Here is an 18,609-nt window from a genome sequence, read left to right as displayed (position 1 = left end):
CAAACCCGCCTGTGTGGGTTTCCTCCCACATCCCCAAAATATGCAACATTGATTGGACACTCTAAATTGCCCCTAGGTGCGGCTGTTTGTCTTGAAGTACCCTGCGATTGGCTGGTGACCAGTTCAGGGTGTACCCCTCCTCCTTCCCGTTGACAACTGCAACAGGCACTCCTGTGACCCTCGTGAGGATAAGGGGCTAAGAAAATGGATGGATGGAGAAATTGCCCCTAGGTGTGAGTATGATTGTTGCCTGTTTCCATGTGCCCTGCGATTGATTGGCTGAGAAAAAGTTCAGGGTGGACCCCGCCTTCTGCCCGATGACAACTGGTATAGGGTCCAGCACTCCCGCAACCCTCGTGAGGATAGGCGGCTAAGAAAATGGATGGGTAGAAGTAACGGCTCGATGAGAGAAAAAAATCTGGGCTTTCCTGCTTCGGCTGTTGTCTCAGAAAGGCAGAGGAAAATGGTTGGATTTTGTCACGGAAAAAAAAATCCTCGTGGGCTCCAGACGTCCTTCAAAACAAATGAAGTCACTTTGAAGGTCATAAACAGGCAGCCCATTGTCTTTTTTTTTTATATTTTCAATGAATTTTTGTGAGTTAGCGGTCACTACCCACATCACTTAAATGCCATAATGTGGAACTCCCCCCATGATTATTTTTGCTCCACACTTGAGAGATGAGCTCATGGAAAAACACGTTTTCCCACTGAACGTGGTATTCGTTTGAAATGTCAATAATGCAATGTTTTGATTTCAAAAGCAGCGGCTTTAAAAGCATCGCGACGTTTGAAAGACGTTTCTTGCCTTCTGAATTGGAGCACGTTTGCAGTACTGCGCGTCGGCCAAGAGGGGGCGGTGTCTCGCACTACGTGAGTCGAAACAGGAGAGGCATGCTGGGGTAATTTCATGAGCACATTTTGAATTCATAAAAGACTGCATGTTGAGATGTAATTTTTTTTTATAAAACAACTCGGCTTTTCCCTTGTGCGTGGGACTAATAACAAGAGTTCAACAGTGGCTCCGGTCTTAAACGACCGCAGGGAGCCGTCATCGAAACCGAAGTCAGAAGGCGAGACGCGTCATCGCTCACGCGGGCGACGACAAACTTGCTGCAATATTCCTCTCATGACGTTGTTTTTTTTTAATACACGGGGTAATAACATGTTTGCAATAGAATGTCAAGAGTTAGTTTGTGTGTCGTGATTGAACGCCGCAATTCACTTCATTGTGCTCTTCCTTGGGGTGTGCCCAACTCGACCACTGGGAGGCGGCATAACACTAGCCCATCCATCCATTTTCTTCGCCTCTTATCCTCACGGGGGTCGCAGGAAGTGCTGAAACCTAGCCCAGCTGTCGACGGGTCACCAGCCAATCACAGGGCACATAGAGATAAACAATCATACCTAGGGGCAATTTAGAGTGTCCAATGAATTTTGCATGTTTTTGGGATGCGGGAGGAAACCGGAGTGCCCGGACGAAACCAACGCAGGCACGGGGAGAACATGCAAACTTTACACAGGTGAGGCTGGGATTGAACCCAGGTCCTCAGAACTGTGAGGCCAACGTTTTACCATCTGATCCACCGTGCGATGTATGGGATAGGCTCCAGCACTCCCCGCAATCCCCATGAGGATAAGCGGCAAAAGAAAATGGATAGATGGATTTATATATATATTTTTGGGGTCAATGGTGTAGCGTACATACAATACAGGACGGCCCAATGGAGCAACTGTCAAGTGTTGGTCTCAGAGTTCTGAGGACCCGGGTTCGATCCTGGCCCTGCCTGTGTGGAGTTTGCAACCCCTGCGTGGGTTTTCTCCGGCGACTCCGATTTCCTACAACAACCCCAAAACAAGAATTGGACACTCTAAATTGCCCCTAGGTGTGAGTGCGATTGACTGGCAACCAGTTCAGGGTGTACCCCGCTTCCTGCCCGATGACAGCTGGGATTGGCTACGGCACTCCCGCGACCCTTGTGAGGATAAGCGGCTTGGATAATGGATGGGTGGATACTATTTGCTAAACTGCTGCTGAGTCGAGTTCACTGTCATCATGCAGAGCCCCCCCCCCCCCCCCCCCCCCCCCAAAAAAAAAATGCAGAACCATGAAAGTCAGGTCGCCCACCTCAAGGCACCACTGCGCTTATTAAAAATGTAATTTATTTTTACGACTCAATTTGTTTTGTATGTACGTGCACACGCAGCCTCCACGAATCTGCGTGCTTTGGTTCCTTGTGGAAAAACCAAACAAGTACGTTGGGTGGTGTCAGTTTGAACGTGCAGAAAACGCGGCGCAAGGAAAAGCCCAGAACAAAATGTCCCCCCTCGACGGACGTCCTTCCTCGTATTTTGCACACGGTTGCGATTTTCCTTGATGCCGATTTATTTTCTGCTCTCGCCGCTTTTTGCAGAACCCAGCGGGAGGTCGCCTTTGTTGTTGTGCGCGCCGGAGGAAAAAGTGGATTTTTGCGCTCGCTCCGTCCGAGCACCAGGACAGGAAGTGGCCTCCGTAGAGGAAACTTGACCCCCCCTCCAACAAAAAAAAAAAACCCTTAACTCTCTCCCCTCGTGGTACTTTTACTTGTCTTCCGCCCTTTGTAGCGCCATCCCATCCCTCCACCTTCTCCTTTTTCTCGCAGCGTGAACGTTGAATTGCATTTTGGTCGTATTTGTATTTTCTTTCTTAGTCAAGTCAATGCATGAAAATATTTCAAAACAAAGACTTTTTATTTTGCTTTCTTCAACATCACAGCAAAGTGCCTGACATTTAATATTCCCATTTCAGTTCCTCCTTTTTGATTAAAAATCACAACTTTTTTTCCCCACTATATATTTCTTTTTAGGCGGCACGGTGGTTCAGCTGGAAAGCATTGGGTTCACAGTTCTGAGGAACCGGGTTCGATCCCGCACCCACCTGTGTGGAGTTTGCATGTTCTCCCCGTTCCCGCCCACATCCCAAAAACATGCAACACTAATTGGAGACTCTAAATTGCCCATAGGTGTGATTGTGACTGTGACTGTTTGTCACCATGTGCCCTGCGATTGGCTGGTAACCATTTGACCGCTGGCATAGGCTACAGCACTCCCGGCGACCCTCGTGAGGGTAAGCGGCACAAGAAAATGGACAGATGGATATTTCTTTTTACATTCCAAGTTTCTTAAAGGGCTACTGACACTTAAAGCATGATTTTTAGTATGTTTTGTATGTAAAAAAGGCAAGTTGCACAGGTTAGTGAATATTAATTAAAGGTCCACTGACATGAAATGCATGATTTTTAGTATGTTATTAATGAAAAAATGGAAGCCGGAATGGACCCATCCGCTTTTTTTTTTCCATCACACGTCATGATGTTGTCGTAGGTGGATTTTTGTACCTCCCGCCATGAAAATCCTCTCGAGGGATTCGTTTTGGAGAAGAAGCAGGAAGTGAGTTTTTTTCCAGAACCCACACTGGTGGTTTCTTGTTTTTATACCAGTTTTAGTGGTGCGAAAGTAGCTGTTTTTTTTCCCTGCGTGTCAGCCAAAATGCCGACTCGTTGTATTGCCGGATATTGCTCGAACACTTGGGAGGATGGATTCACTCTTTGCACTTTTCCAAAAGACCCGGTTTGTTGTGACCCGGATTGCACAGGTACAAAGGACGAGAGCTTCGTGGGTACCAAATGACAGGTAGGTGTGTACAGAGCTATTAAAAAAAAAAAAATCATAGTTTGGGGGACAACGTAATCCTTCTTTCAGCGAGCGACCAGTGACGTACGCTACATACAGTCAGGGAGTCTGTTGTTAGTTAGAAGTGATCCGCATATCATCTAAATGCAGCTTGAAACGAAAGGGTAATATTGCCCCGGTCACTTCACTCGGTTGGGAGATGTTCTCTTCTTCGAAAAGAGCTTCCGTGTCAGAAGGGGCGTCGGAAAAATCCGAAAATCTCTGTCGTGTACGTGTTTTCAATGGCGAATGTCCCGGTGTGACGTCTGCTGATGACGTTGCAGGCAACATGGCTGCCACTGGGATGTCGAGTGAGACTTCTGCAACTTTGCGCATGGATGACACGCTCTCTGCTCATATTTATTTTTTCGTATTATTCTATGTAATTTTCGTAACAAGGCCTATTTTACAATGTATACGGGGATGTCAGTGGCACTTTAATTTCCGAGCAAAGAATGCAAATGACAAATTTCAGGTATTGGGCAAACATTTTCGTAGGATTACCGAGCGTTGGGCGGCGGTCTCTGCTCTGCCAAATAAACAAGACATTTTTTTTTTTTTTAAACTAAAATGTTACACAAATTGTCCTGTCATTCCCTTGGCGCTGATCTTTTTTTGCTCACACAATTGTGCAGGGTGGTGACCTCTCGCTTAGCCCCCCCCCCCCCACAGAAAACAAAGTAAAACAGCGTTTGAGCAAACGGCAGTGTATTTAACCACACCAAAAAAAAAAAAAAAACAACAGCCAATAAGGCACAGAGGAAAAAAAACAACAACAAGAACTAAACAACAGCAGAAGGTCAAACGAAGGAGAGAGACCAAGCTTTAGGGAGCCTCCATCTTGTCCCCCCCCCCTCCCCCTTCACTCCAGATTTTGTCCTAGTCCCTCAGCACACTTCCGGCACTGTCACATTTATTTACATTTTTTTCCCACCCCCCCATAAAGCTGTGTGAAGTGGGTTAGTCGTACATTTGCAGTGCTGCTGTTAACAGGGGAATCTTTTTAAACATTTTTTCGTTTTTAATAACGCACAAACTGCCACAGTTTTACACTCCTCTATATACAGGAAATTTGAGCAGGAACAAAAGGCCATCGTTGAAATTCAAAATGAACATAGATTACAGTTGTAACGCAGTATTAATAACAAACGTGGAAGTGCTTGTTAACCCTTTGGAGCAGGGACCTTTTTTCTTTTTAAATCAGGGCAAAGCGTTATCGTATTATTATTCTATTACAAACATTTGTCAGTTAAATGTTTTGCGTCCCTCTTGGATGTTTTTGGGGACTTGTATGGCAGTCCGGATAAAACGTGGGAGGCAAAAAGTCAACATCTCCCTGTTCAAATGCCGGTTTTTCATGATATAAAAAAAAAAAAAATAGACCAGGATTAATTATTTCAAAACTTTTTCCATCAAAAACCTGAGCAATTAAAAATAATGATCGTTTTGAAAAAAAAAAAAAAAAAGTTTGATTCCTGGCATCCCCAGTTAAGAGGGTGTGTACAGTTCTGCAAAACCTCAGTTGTTTATTTTTACTCCCCTAATAAAAAAAAAAGATTTTAATCAATTAATATGTCCTGTTTACAGGTCACATTCATGGTGCAAAAAGTTTTGAAACAAATGTTTGACGGTTTTAATTTCCTGTCAGCAGCAAATGAATGAATCCGTTTCTTGTACCAAAACATTATAAAAGAATCCATTATTCGCAAAGGGAGGGAGCGTCTACACACATTCAACATCAAGCGATACAAACGGGTATGCCGGAGCCGGCGTTGTACTTCAATTAAACACGTGGCTTAAGTTTTAAAAGCGTTTCGGATTGCGAGCGTGAGCTGCTCGGGAATCCCGTCAACACCACGGACCGCTTCCAAGTATTGTCACGCCCTATTAGACACTGTCAAGTTCCGTTTTGTGCACTCCATTTACTGGATTTCGCATCAGAACAGTGACTGCCGCGGCAAATATTTCAAAAATGTAAACATCTCGCCGGGATCCGGGGCAATCGCGGCCCGCCGTCCTGCCGCGTTGTCTCGTGACTGTTCGGTTTTGTTTACGTTGGCCTGAAGAGGGTCTGCCTCGGCCACCAGAAACATTGTCAACGGAGCTTAGAAAGTATACAGTGGCGCCTTGAAATCTATAAATTTTCTTCTTTTCCTTTCGGCTTGTCCCGTTAGGGGTGGCCACAGAGTCGAACTTCATCTGTCAGTCCATCCATTACTACCGCAAACAGGAAGGGGCTCAGCGCGAATCCCTGATGCAGTCCCACCTCCACCTTAAACTCTTCTGACACGCCGACGGCACACCTCACCGCTGTTCTGCTGCCCTCAAACACGTCCCGTACTATTCTAACGCATTTCTGCCTTGAAATCTCAAATTACCTTACAAAAGCATACAGAACAAATTAAATAGAATATAAAAAAAAAATGGAACCCGTTTTTCATGGAAGTAAATTAGTGCCACCAGGATTTGAATTTGAAATGCCACAGAAAACAGGATTTGAATTTGAAATGTAAAGTGAACACATTTTCAACAGTTGCTACAATTCGCTGTCTAAAATTCACCGTCTGCGCCACCAGGCGGGGTTACTTCAGGTCAGAACCGAACAGCCGGCCAATCCAGTTATGCTTTCTTAGTCACGTGACGCCACGTGGCACAGAGGGTGAATTTCAGACAGTGAATTGTAGGAACTTCAAATTCAAATCCTGGTGGCACCAATTTACTTCCACAGTTTTTATCACACTTGGAATCATCCGGATGACATTTTTTTCTGCTGCCGGCCTTGGCCACCTGGGGGCAGCATGAGAGACGGAAACATTGTACGCGGACATTTGTACAGTACGAGATAGGCTTAGGTGGAAAAAGATGACACGCTGTGGCGACCCCTAACGGGACAAGCCGAAAGGAAAAGAAGAAGAAGAGGAAGTCCTCCCAGTTTTTTTTTTGCAGAGGATAAAGAATATACGACTGTGGGTGCTGTCATGTTGAATGTCTACATTTGTTTCTGCACTGTTAGTGTTCAAATATCATAATTAAAGGGTGATATAAGTTTCCCAAAATGTGTTAGCATTAGCATTAAGGTAGCGGACTAAAGGCGACTCCTACTTTTGTGTTTATTATGACGTTAAATTTCCAGCGTTAGTGGCATTAAACAGCTTGGAAACTTCTCTCTTTTTTTTTTTTTTTAAACAATTGTTCATAATTTGTGAAAATTCATTTCACCGGCACCATGCAGCGCTTGCGTCTCGAGTTTGAAAAAAAATCAAATCAAATCTGACTGCTAAGATCTTGCATGTGAAGGCACCACTGTAGTTCCACTGATAAAACGGCCTCGTGCTTTGAATTTTGCTCCTTGGCTCCTCAGCTGGATGAAACAAAATATTTGACATTAATCGCAGGGCACGAATTGATTTCCCAGTGCTTCAAATTGGATTCACTGGCATTGGGGGAAGCGACTCCCACTCGCGCCAAAAATCGCCAAATATCCTCAAAGAGCGACACAACCATTTTGATCCAACAAAGCATTGCAATGCCATACCGATTTCTGACATCTGAACCATTTTTTTTTTTTTTAATAAAAAAAAAAAAAGAAGCCCTCACATGACTGGGAAAGAAGCAAGTGTGTCGTTACTTGCTCTTCGAGTGAGCGGCGTACTCCGGACGAGCAGCGACACAGTACAAACATCCCCGAATCTTCACTCCGGTGCTGATTCATCGCGGTCGTCTGTGACCTTTTCTTTTGCGGGCTGGAACATGCAGACAGATTAAAAATATGACTTTGTGTTGAACACTTGCAACATTTCGCTTTAGCTCCAACCCCCGAATGCCTCTTAAGGAGATAAAGTAATATTTTACAAGATGTCACAAAAGAAGAGATTGTGACTCGGGAGTAACGATAGAGAGCTCGTGCACGTGACGTCACCATTTTCACGGCGGCCATATTGCCTGTCAAACAGAGCTGCTCAACAGTGCGGGGGACGTTGAACCGCAGCAGAATATTCGCAATGCCCGAGACTTGTTGCGCTGTTGGTTATCACAACAGACGGGACAGATATTCAAAGATATCATTCTACTTAATACCAGAAAATATCGATGGATTTCGGCGATTCAACGTGATGGATGGTGCCCGACCAACATACACACACGACTGTGTTGCGATCGCTTCATTTCAGGTAGGAATTATTCTTCTCAATCTCAAATTACTAAAAAGTATTTATAATGCCAAGTTGGCTCATTTAAGAACAATTGGTGTTCAAAAAAAAAACCGCACACGGAAGCGTGTTACGGCGTTAATCTTCGGGAAACCTCCCCCCGACGTTTTTTTTTAAATATGCATTGTTCTCAAATGATTCTAACGTGTAATTTATAAAAAGTTAATAAACCGTCAGTCACACAGAAGTTTACGTAGGTTAACCTGTGGCCGCAACGCGCTTCCTTGTACGTGGGCTGAAGCCTATCCCAGTGGTTTATTTTCTTCTTTTAACCCAGGGTAGCAATTTTTTTGCCCTATTGAGGTAAAAGTCTCCTAACAGGTCACAATCAAGGAAATAACACTTTTTTCGTGTTTATGGTTAAGTTATATGATAACTTTACTAATTTATAATCTCGTCTGCCCGCGAGAGAGTACTTGGGTTTTCTTAGTAGATCGTCCCAAAAATAGGACCTTGCTCATTAAAGGATATATTTTTCAAGGGGAAAAATGGAGGATATAATGCATGAAAATCATGATGTACTAAAAATGGGACGTTAACCATTGGACTCATTTGAGAACAATGCGTATTTAAAAAAAAAAGTATGTCATGGAGAAGTTTGCCAAAGTTTAACGTGTAGCCGTAACACACTTTGTGTACGGGGAAGCCGACTCGCTGTCTTTTTTGTTTTTTTTCCCCCAATCATAGTTAATGAATGCGAGTTTGTGTAAAAGCAGGGCTCGGTTATTGAAATATTGGAATTTGTATTGAATACTAGCTGAAAAGATCGATGGATTCCGGCAAAGGTTAACGTGCGGTCGAACACGTTTCTGCGTTCACGAGCCGTCCAAACCGTCGCTATGTGGGATTAATTCCTGATGAAAACAGATCCAGCAACAGAGTATTTGTATGCATAAAGACTTTTATACACTTTTAAACTTTTCTGTGTAAATCCCGACAATTTACTCACCAAGTCACAACGTGTGGATCCAGTTGTCCAAGACAAGCGGAAACGAATTATCAGTCCAATTTCTTAGTACGGCGACGTGCACAAAAGTCACATGATTTGATGACGTAGGTGCAGGAGCTCTATACCATCTTCTGTTTTTAGACCGGCAAACATTTTTTTTTTTTAAATTAGCTCGCACGCCGCTTATTGCATCAGTGATTATGACGCTGACGATGGGACTAGTAGACCTCGCCTAAACATGGCGAGTACTGAAGCGAACTGTACCGCTTGGTGGAAAGCTTTGAAACGCCATTTACGAGTTATTTTTGATCCACATCCATGTACTACTGCACTTTGTCCTCACTAGTACGATGTTTCGCACTGCACTACTAGAACTTTGGCATACTAGCAGAACAACTACATGTTAGTAGTGAGGCAAAACTACTGCAATGCTACTAGTGACGCGCAGTAGAATTTTGATGCGATCTGTAGTAACACGGTTGTTAACTAGCAGGATCCGACTTTAGGCTCTCCGAGGCGAGTTGCGGCAGGACCAGTACTGCGCCTGCATATTTGTGATATAATACGCCCATTTTCAAAAATTATTTCATAGTCATACCTTCCTGATACTCATTGTTTCACGTAACAAAATATTGACAGCTTAATGTTTTTTTTTCCGATTGGTTCCCGTTTTGTGGCCGGCGAGCATTCGTAGCGCCACGTTTGGATCCTTCGACGCGGGGTCTCGTTTGAGAAACAGAATTCTCCGAGCGTCGGCCGACTAATAGCGAACGCGAGCCGGGCTCAAACGGCTTTCCGTGAGAACGGGGCCCTCGAGACCCGTTTCCGGGTTGTTGTTGTTGTTGCTGCGTGAACTGCAGCTGGCCTCCCGTCATCGTTGATGATGCCAGAACACAATCATCATCATCATCATCATCTGCTCCCGGTTCATCGACAGGACGCTTGTGCAACTTCATCACATAACGCAGCATATGACCACAACGGCCCAAAACCTCGGTCACGCGGACCCCCCCCCCCCCCTCTGACCTTATTTAGTGACCGTGTTGTCATTAGTCTTGCAGACGTCCGAAAGAAAAACCCAAAATATTTCAGCGCTTGTTTCGTTCAAATCATTTTACGTGTGTAAGAAAGGGAAGAATGAGACTCCAACGCATACTGACACAATCCATGTTCGGGTGCATCAGATGCGTTAGGCAACGACTCCACACGTTGTGTCGGAACCACTCAGCGGGTCCACTAAACCGCTCCACAGGTCAGTGTTGATACAGCCAAGTCCTGTCGGGCCCCCGCAGGCTTTTTTTTTTTTCATTTTGATTCTCCGAAAGTCAAGAGTGTTCCTTTTTTTGTTTTTTTCAGTGTTACTGCAGCATGATGTCCTTGAGGTTCTCCTGCAGGATGGTGTCCTTGACGGCGTGGAAGACGAAACGGATGTTTTCCGTGTCCACCGCCGTGGTGAAGTGGTGGAACAGCGGCTTGCCTCGGTTTCTCCTTTTGCGGCTGAACGCCTGCACCAGAAACGCCTGCGGGAACGACACGGCGGTTAGCGGCAGTGCCACCGATCGGTAATTGTTAGCGTAACCTTAAAGGTCAAGTGTCATGATTAGAAACATTCGAAAATAGATACATAGAACATTATTCTCTTCGATGTCTGTATAAAAAAAAAAAAAAAATGAGCAGAGAGCGCGTCATCCATGCGCAAAGTCTCATTCGACATTCAAGTGGTCGCCATATTGGCTGCATCTTCTGTTCATGACATCACATTGGGACATTCGCCATCGGCCCGATCCACCTCCGCGGCGGCGATGACCAACGTCGCTCGCGGACAACGACGATGCTGCAGCCCGACTGCCTCCCTGTCCGATCCACTTCCTTGGCAGCGATAAACAACGCCGGCCACAAGCGATAACGACGCCGCGGCCAAACCACCTCCCTGTCTGATCCACCTCCGCGGCAATGATTAACAACGCCGCCCGCGAGCGACGACGACGACAACGCCGCAGCCAAACCGCCTCCCTGTCCGATCCATTTCTGCGGCGCCGATAAACAACGCCGGCCACGAGTGATGACGAACCCCAGGCCAAACCGCCTCCCTGTCCGATCCACCGCCACGGTGGAGATGAGCCACTCCGGCTCGGTGCCGCGACGAGCCAACCCTGCGACGCGGCGTCCATCGATCACGGCTTCAGCCGGGGTGGCACATCGACAGATTTAGAACTCCTGATTTACAGATTACACTGCCCTTCAACTATTGTTTTTTTTTTTTTTTTTTTTTTTAGTAGCTCTATGCACATCTACCTGTAATTGGAACCGAGGAAGCTCCTTCAAAACGTCCTTTGCACTTGTGCAATCCATTTTTCGCGACGAACCGGGTCTTTTGGAAAAGTATGAGGAGCGAATCCATCCTCCCAAGTGTTCGAGCAATGTCCAGCAATACGACGAACCGGCATTTGGGCTAACACGAAGGAACAAAGAGCGACCTTCCCGCATGTAAAAATAACAGAAACATACCGTCTGAGTGCGCTACTGCCCTGTACGTCACTTCCTGCTTCTTCTCCAAAACAAATCCCTCGAGAGGATTTTCATGGCGGGAGTTACAAAAAACCGTGTATGTCAAAATCATGTTTTGTGGTGAAAAAACGGATGGGTCCGTACCGGTTGCCGTTTTTTCACTAACATACTAAAAATCATGCATTTAATGACAGTGGTCCTTTAAAATATTACTAGTACCCTGTTGTGAAAAAAAACATTTGCGACCAGCTACGAGCATTCGCGTGTTGATGAGTGATGAAACAAATACTTCAAACTTGCTACCAAGGCAGATGAGTAGTTCCAACTTCTGAGTTTTTAATGACATATAAGGGAGCTTTGTATAAGTATGAAAAAAAAAAACCAAAAATCAAGAACAGATCTTTTTCCACCAGTCACAATCAGCCCTGATTTCCCATCACCTAATCGGATCGGTGGGTGTCGATACCTGCACGTCCTCCAGCCTGCGCGGTTCTCCCCTGAACTCGGGAAAGTTCTTGCGGATGTCGGCCGTCCGGATCTTGTCCACCAGCAGGTCGGTCTTGTTGAGGAAGAGGATGATGGAGACGTTGAGGAAGAGCTTGTTGTTGACGATGGTCTCAAAGATGTTCATGCTCTCCACCAGCCGGTTGGTGCGGCGGTCCTCCATCAAGACCTGCAATCAACGGACGCGGGTTTAATGTACTGTAGACCACTGCAGATTTGCGGTTTTGTGAATAGCGTCCTCGAGCACACAGGCCAACAATTAGCATGTATCTAGTGGCATTGTCACCCTCTTAACAAAAAGTTTGCAGAAATACATGTGGACGGATTGTATAACAATACTCACTGGCATATATTCTTTATCATCTGCGAAGAACGACTAACAATCCTTCTGGATTTGGACACCAGAGGAGCTGAGCCTCCAGCACAGTACAGTGAATACTCGGTTCTTGAACAAATCGGTTTTCGAAGGAAACTTTAGAGATTTTTTTTTTTTGCTTATGTTTTCAAATGAAAATCGGTGCTCGAACGGCTGCGACAAGACCCGGAAATAACGTAACGCGCGCGACCGGACCAGCTGACCCACGACGCGCGTTGTTATTGTGCATAGAGCAGCCTCTGTACGCAGACGTGTGAAATATCACAAATCGGTTCTCGAACCGCCTTGTGTAACGGATTGTGGTCGACAACCGAAGTTGTACTGTATTTCCAGAAGTCGTATACCGCCCCCAGGTCGCCAATGCGTACATAACCGTATGAGCAGCACAATGTGCATTGCAGGAGAACAAAAAGTAATTCTAAAAACACTTTATTTTATAATCTGATCTAATCACGTAAATTCTGTATGTTTTTGTTAAATAACCAATATAAAACTTAACATTGGAAAAAAAAAAAAATTCCAATTTTAATTTAATATTTTGTTTTTTCGGGGCGAGGGACGGGAAAAGATGGTATCTCACGGCGCCACTCTTTGTGCGATCGATCAATTTTTTTTTTTGACAAATTAAAGGAATATTTCCCGCGGCACCCCTGCCTGCTTTTCCTCGGCACACGAGTGCGCCACAGAACCCGGTTTGGGAATTGTGGTCTATCCGGCAATCAAGGACTCAGTCATCATCATATGACCGCTTATTGGAAGAGGAGCCAGCGCTGAGGAAACAGTCGGGTTTGTTCAAGGCCGCCACAAAGACATCTTTGTGAGTCCAAAACCTATGATGTCTGTCGTCCATTTCTGCGGCTTGGGATAAAGGCGCCGTTGTCTTCCCCCGTCGCGGTTACGTAACCTCGTACCTGGTCGTACTCGGACGACGACACCATGAAGAGGATGGAGGTGATTCCGTCGAAGCACTGGAACCACTTCTGCCTCTGCGACCGCTGCCCGCCCACGTCCACCATCTTGAAGGGAATCTTCTTGATGACAAAGTCGTGCTCGACGATGCCCTTGGTGGCCTTGCGGGCGAACAGAATGTCCTGCCGGCTCGGGACGTAGCTCTGAGGAGGACGGCCGCAAAGCGGGATTGGTAAGTTTTTTCAGAGCAAGACTTTCGTTTGGGTCGACGCTCAAGGTGACTCACCAGCTGACCGATGCGCTCCAAGTTGTCCAGGAAGTATTTGACTGACTCACTCTGCAGGCAAGAGAAGTGGAGGGGGATGCATTAAACCCACAATATGGAACCGAGTCAATGGGTCGGATCCGCCGAGCAATTCTACTCGGACCGCTACTCGACGACTGTATTTTAATGTCGGTGGTTTCTAGAGAACCAAGTATTTTTTTTCTTCCAAGTAGTACTTCAAAAGCTTGGGAACCACTGATCTGGAAAACTTGGTTCCGATTAAGACTCATTTGGGCAAACTCCAAGAACAGGTGTCAAACTCAAGGCCCGCAGACCGGATTCAGACGCTTCCCGCAAATATCCCTGTCCATAAAAAAATAATAATTACCTTATGGCGTTTCAATTGTGGGGAAAAAAAAAACTGTGCATGTTAGCTTGTCACTAGTTTGACTCTCCTGCTTTCTGGTAGTCACCCAAAATGGCTCCTTAAGACCAAAATGGTCGACATCCTTTCCAAAATTTAGGGTGTGCTGTGTTATGTCATGTTAGACAAGCTCACCCACAATTTTGTGGCAATCTGTATTTTGTTCAAACATCCCAAATCCTCCGAATAAGTGTCTCTCAAACATTTTACATCAAGTGCCACCAAATAATACCCGACGTTCCGAGTACCGCCATATTTAAAATACAGTCGCCCAGTGTTCCTCAAAAGTGAGGCACAAAAGGAAAACAAAACAACTACACATGGATAATCATTCACCTCAAATGTATTGCACACCAAAAAATTATATAAATTCTATACAAATAAAATAAAATATATATCGCTAAAGATTAAATACAACTGCGCTACACTTAAATGCACTTTACTGGATTAAAAACAAAGATCAAGCAACTGTAGTTTGAACATTTAATTCGGTGATTATTTTGCGTACCACAGAGTGTGCCTGTGTACACCGAGAAGTATTTGTACCATACTTTGAGAGCCACTGTGAAATAATTTATCAAATTTTGACATCATGTTCCACCTATTCCGCCCGTTAAATGACCTCCAGTAGGCAAAAAGCTTTGCGGTTTAGTGGCCAGGATACCTGCTTCCGATTCAGACTCATTTGGATCCTCCATCCATTTTTTTAGCAGCTTATCCTCACAAGGGTTGCAGGGAGTGCTGGAGCTTATCCCAGTTGTCAACGGGCAGGAGGCGGGTTTGCCAGCCAATCGCGGGGCACGCCGAGACGAACAGCCGCACTCACAAATCGCACCTATGGGCAATTTAGAGTGTCCAATTCATGTTTTTGGGGAGTGCCCGGAGAAAACCCACGCAGGCACATGCAAACTCCACACAGGCGGGGCCGGGATTGATTTCCAGCTGCTCCACCGTGCTGCCCTCATTTGGACCAATTCTTTCGTTTTTTTTCCTGACTTTTACGTTAAAATTGAGTTTTCGGACTAGCCGCGGCGTCATTTCCCAGTTCATAGAAATAATAGAAAACAGAAAAAAACAAAAAAAATTGCAGTTCCAAGGAACAAACATTTTAACCCACAAAGGCACCTCACATAAAAATGAACATTTGTTCGACCGTGAAAGATCAACTGGACTGGCCCTGGACAGAAGAAAATGTTTCTCCGCGTCTACTTTAACGGAGTTATCTAAAACCAATTCCCCACGGAAGCTGTCGCTGATAAAAGGCCGCTCGCTTTCACGCAACAAACGGGGGAAGAAAAAAAAATAAAAAATGAGAAGCATGTGATGCAACACGTAGCTCAAAAGCGTCCATTGCGCTTCAGAAACTTTGAAGCCCCACCCCCCAAAAAAGTTTTCTTCTCCGACTAAATGTCTCCTGTGTGCACGGGGGTGTACATTGTGAACCGATATAAGTGGAGTGGCCAACCAGAAAAGATGTGAGCAGCCAGAACTTCCTGACCCACTTTCTTTATCCACGTCGTGTTTTAATTGCATTTTGTGTACTTTCCAGCAAGATGGACAAAGAGAAGTCATTTTAATACAATACAGCGATGAGCAGATAATGCAAAATATGTCAATTGACCGTGTAATACAACGTTTTGAAGTCACGTTTCAGACCAGTTGCTGGACTGCACATTTCCTGCAATTAATAAAAATGACAAAAGTGCAAGAAGTAATTATGATCATTTTTTGATCAAAAATTAAACAGAACAAATGTTTACTATACAAATAATGTAATTATATCATTATAGCTCATGTCCATTTGTACAAATGCCTCCTTGGGTCACAAGATAAAAATATAAAAAGTCAATAAAGAGTGAATGGTTCAGTTCAGACGACAAAAAAATATATATTTTTTTTCGCAAATTTACATTAAAAAAAGTTTTGTTTTTTTCCAGAATAAAATTTTTGTTATAATTATTATATTACTTATATAATTAAAAATGACTACTTTTTCCAACCAGACCTATTGTTCTGTTTAAAAAAAAAAAAAAAAAAATTCCCCCACCCCAAGTTATTAAAAGTAAAACTGCGACCAGAGCACGCCTTTCTGTGACGCGTGTTCTTACGCCGCTGCACAGAATCTTCAACCTCGTGTGCTGCCACAGTCGTAAAATGTAGCCCTAAAATTGCGAATTGGGGATGAATCAAAATAAAAATAAAAAAACCAGTACACGCGAAATCTGCATCGAAGTCATCGCAAACATATCACTAATGTCATTTGATTGACAAATAATGATGGGCACTTTTTGCCCAGTCATCATATTTCATGCACGAGAACGATGAATATTACAACATTTGATGATCTTTTGAAGCCGTTATTCAATGTTTGTATGCTCTGCACAACTATGACTCATTGAAACTTTATCAAATGTGTGCACAGCACATAAATCACCCATCCATTTCCTCAGCCGCTTATCCTCACGAGGGTTGTGGGGAGTGGCGGAGCCTATCCCAGTTGTCAACGGGCAAGGTAGACCTCTGAACTGGTCGCCACCCAATCGCAGGGCACATGGAGACAGTCGCACTCACAATCACACCTTGGGGCAATTTAGAGTGTCCAATTAATGGTGCGTGTTTTTGGGATGTTGAAGGAAACCGGAGTGCCCGGAGGAAACCCACGCAGGCACGGGGAGAACACGCAAACTCGGGGCTGGGATCGAACCCGGGACCTCAGAACTATGAGGCCAATGCTTTCCAGCTGACCCACCATGCCGCTCACACTAACCCTAGATTTGAAATCATTTGTGATGGGAAACTGCAAAAGGATGAAAAACTCAACAAAAGGGGACACAGAATTCACTTTTTCTTTGCAATAAAGTGTTCCCAGGTTTCTTAATTATAGGAAAAAAAAAATTCACAGTTGATGAGTGAGTGGACCTTCTTGAAATCCGAACAACAATCCAAAAAAAAAAAAAAAAAAATTCAATTTTATGTAAATCGAAAGGTGCTGAAATTATTTTTAAAGGAACTAACAATGCAATATAAATAAACAAATGATACATGAAACCAGAAAATAATCCGACTTTGACCACAATATTGACACTGAACATTTCGTTCTTCCTTTCTTTCTTACGACACACGCACACATGCAACAGGAAGCAGCTGCGCGTGGAAGAAATTGGTGACGAGAGACACGGTGGGGCGGGTTGTGGGGGGGGGGGGGGGTCCGACACAACTGAGCTACAAACTGTCTCAACACACACACACACACACACACAACACACACACACACACACACACACCATACATACAAAGTTCTTTTTCATCTTGCAAACTTTGCCACTTCCTCTCCCGCCGAAGGAATAGATTCATTAAAGTGCCAACGTAGCTTTTTTTTTTTTTTTAAACGAATCAGTGTCGGCGGCCCGCACAAGTAGGGGGGAAAGGGGGTGAAGGGTGGGGGTCACGACCCCATGACCCCCACCGCTGACCTGCAATGTCACGCCAATAGAAAACGCACAAAGCCGTAAAGATCCGCTAAGCAGGGGCATGATGGGGGGAGCGGGGGAGGGAAAGAGGGGAAAGGGGACAGAGAGGGGAATTCCCGGAGATGAAGGGATGTGCAAACAGACGGACACACACACATGCAAACGTTCCTCCACAGTCACTTTTGAATTCCATCAGCGATAATCCCACATCCTGATTATGGATATGGTTGAGCCGTTTAAAGTGAAACTGCACCTTGAATCTAGTTTGTAACCTGAAATATGACGGTTTTGATTGCATATTTCATTTAATTGCAAAAAATGAAAATATTGTGTGCGCGCCACTATTGTTTGACCACAAAGCAACTTGACCTACAATGATGAAATATGAACTCACCGTTTTGCATTCGTCGCTATTCATCTTAAATCTTCATTTCATTTCTTATTAACAGTTTTTTTTTTTTTTTGCATCATTCTTACCAGGTATAGTCATAACAAATGCAAAATAGAGTATTAAAAATTGGGGCTTGTGCGGTAGGGAGGAAAAATGTTGTTGCGCAGTTGATTTGAACGTGACGTCTGTAATGGGAAGCGTTCTTTTGGCCAAACATGGGAACAGGGCTTCAGATTCTCCAAATCCATTATAAGCATTTTTTTTTTTTTTTAAATAGTAATTTAGCGATTACATTTCCCCACGGATGAGAAGAAATTTAGACAAATGCCCATCCCCGACGGAACCATGATAATATTCGTATATATGTATACCAAATTGGTAACAATCAGCACGTCCATTTTACGCAAATACGGACTACATCTTAACTTTAATGCTATCTGCGATCATTATTTATGTCATTAAAAGTGGAGATCATATTCGGAAAGGTGATAAACTTGGAACAAATCAAACGATGCGAGACTCAAGCAAAATTTTTGCGTTAAACATCCAAGGAAAGTTCCTAAAGGTCCCAGGAAAGTTAACTATGCTGAAATAAAACTGAACACGAGTCATTTTCCAATCAAATTAGTCAATTTCAAATAAAGATGAAGCATGATTTCTGCCTACCGCAATTTTTTTTCCCCCTACACGAGCTCATGTTACTGCGGTCGCATGTAGCAATAAATTGACACCATGGCGGCGAGCCAGCAGGAAAGAGTCCGCAAAAGACAGAAAATGTTCAACATTTCTGATCAATTTACACTTGACAAGCAAGATAAAGTGCGTTGTGTAGAACAACGCCATGTCTACGATCCTCCAACACAGGCTAACGTATTGAGTGGCTAGCGGTTCGCAAGA

The 18,609-nt window shown here is 44.3% G+C and overlaps 1 protein-coding gene and 1 long non-coding RNA gene across 7 annotated transcripts in view; one reads left to right on the top strand and one right to left on the bottom strand.

Moving 5' to 3' along the window:
• The window catches only part of gna12a (guanine nucleotide binding protein (G protein) alpha 12a), an 89,247-nt gene that overhangs the window by 3,699 nt on the left and 66,939 nt on the right, over positions 1–18,609 (bottom strand). For 5 of the 6 annotated variants that reach the window (XM_061830185.1, XM_061830183.1, XM_061830186.1 and 2 more), the window contains 4 exons: positions 13,449–13,499; positions 13,165–13,365; positions 11,840–12,046; positions 4,574–10,385 (listed from right to left, as the gene is read on the bottom strand). In XM_061830185.1, the coding sequence (XP_061686169.1) occupies positions 10,224–10,385; positions 11,840–12,046; positions 13,165–13,365; positions 13,449–13,499 (621 nt within the window). In that variant the 3' untranslated portion in view covers positions 4,574–10,223. Of the gene's footprint in view, positions 1–4,573; positions 10,386–11,839; positions 12,047–13,164; positions 13,366–13,448; positions 13,500–18,609 lie in introns of those variants that run through there. The other variant, XR_009796435.1, reaches the window with a different exon arrangement.
• On the top strand, positions 833–7,276 carry LOC133506240 (uncharacterized). The gene is made up of 2 exons (XR_009796438.1): positions 833–899; positions 2,412–7,276. It is a non-coding gene; the product is annotated as an uncharacterized LOC133506240 (long non-coding RNA).

Source organism: Syngnathoides biaculeatus, chromosome 9 (assembly GCF_019802595.1).
Source record: "Syngnathoides biaculeatus isolate LvHL_M chromosome 9, ASM1980259v1, whole genome shotgun sequence".
Classification (NCBI taxonomy): domain Eukaryota; kingdom Metazoa; phylum Chordata; class Actinopteri; order Syngnathiformes; family Syngnathidae; genus Syngnathoides; species Syngnathoides biaculeatus.
The sequence above is the reverse complement of the archived record's forward strand: the minus strand, read 5'-3'. Positions and strand labels throughout refer to the sequence as shown.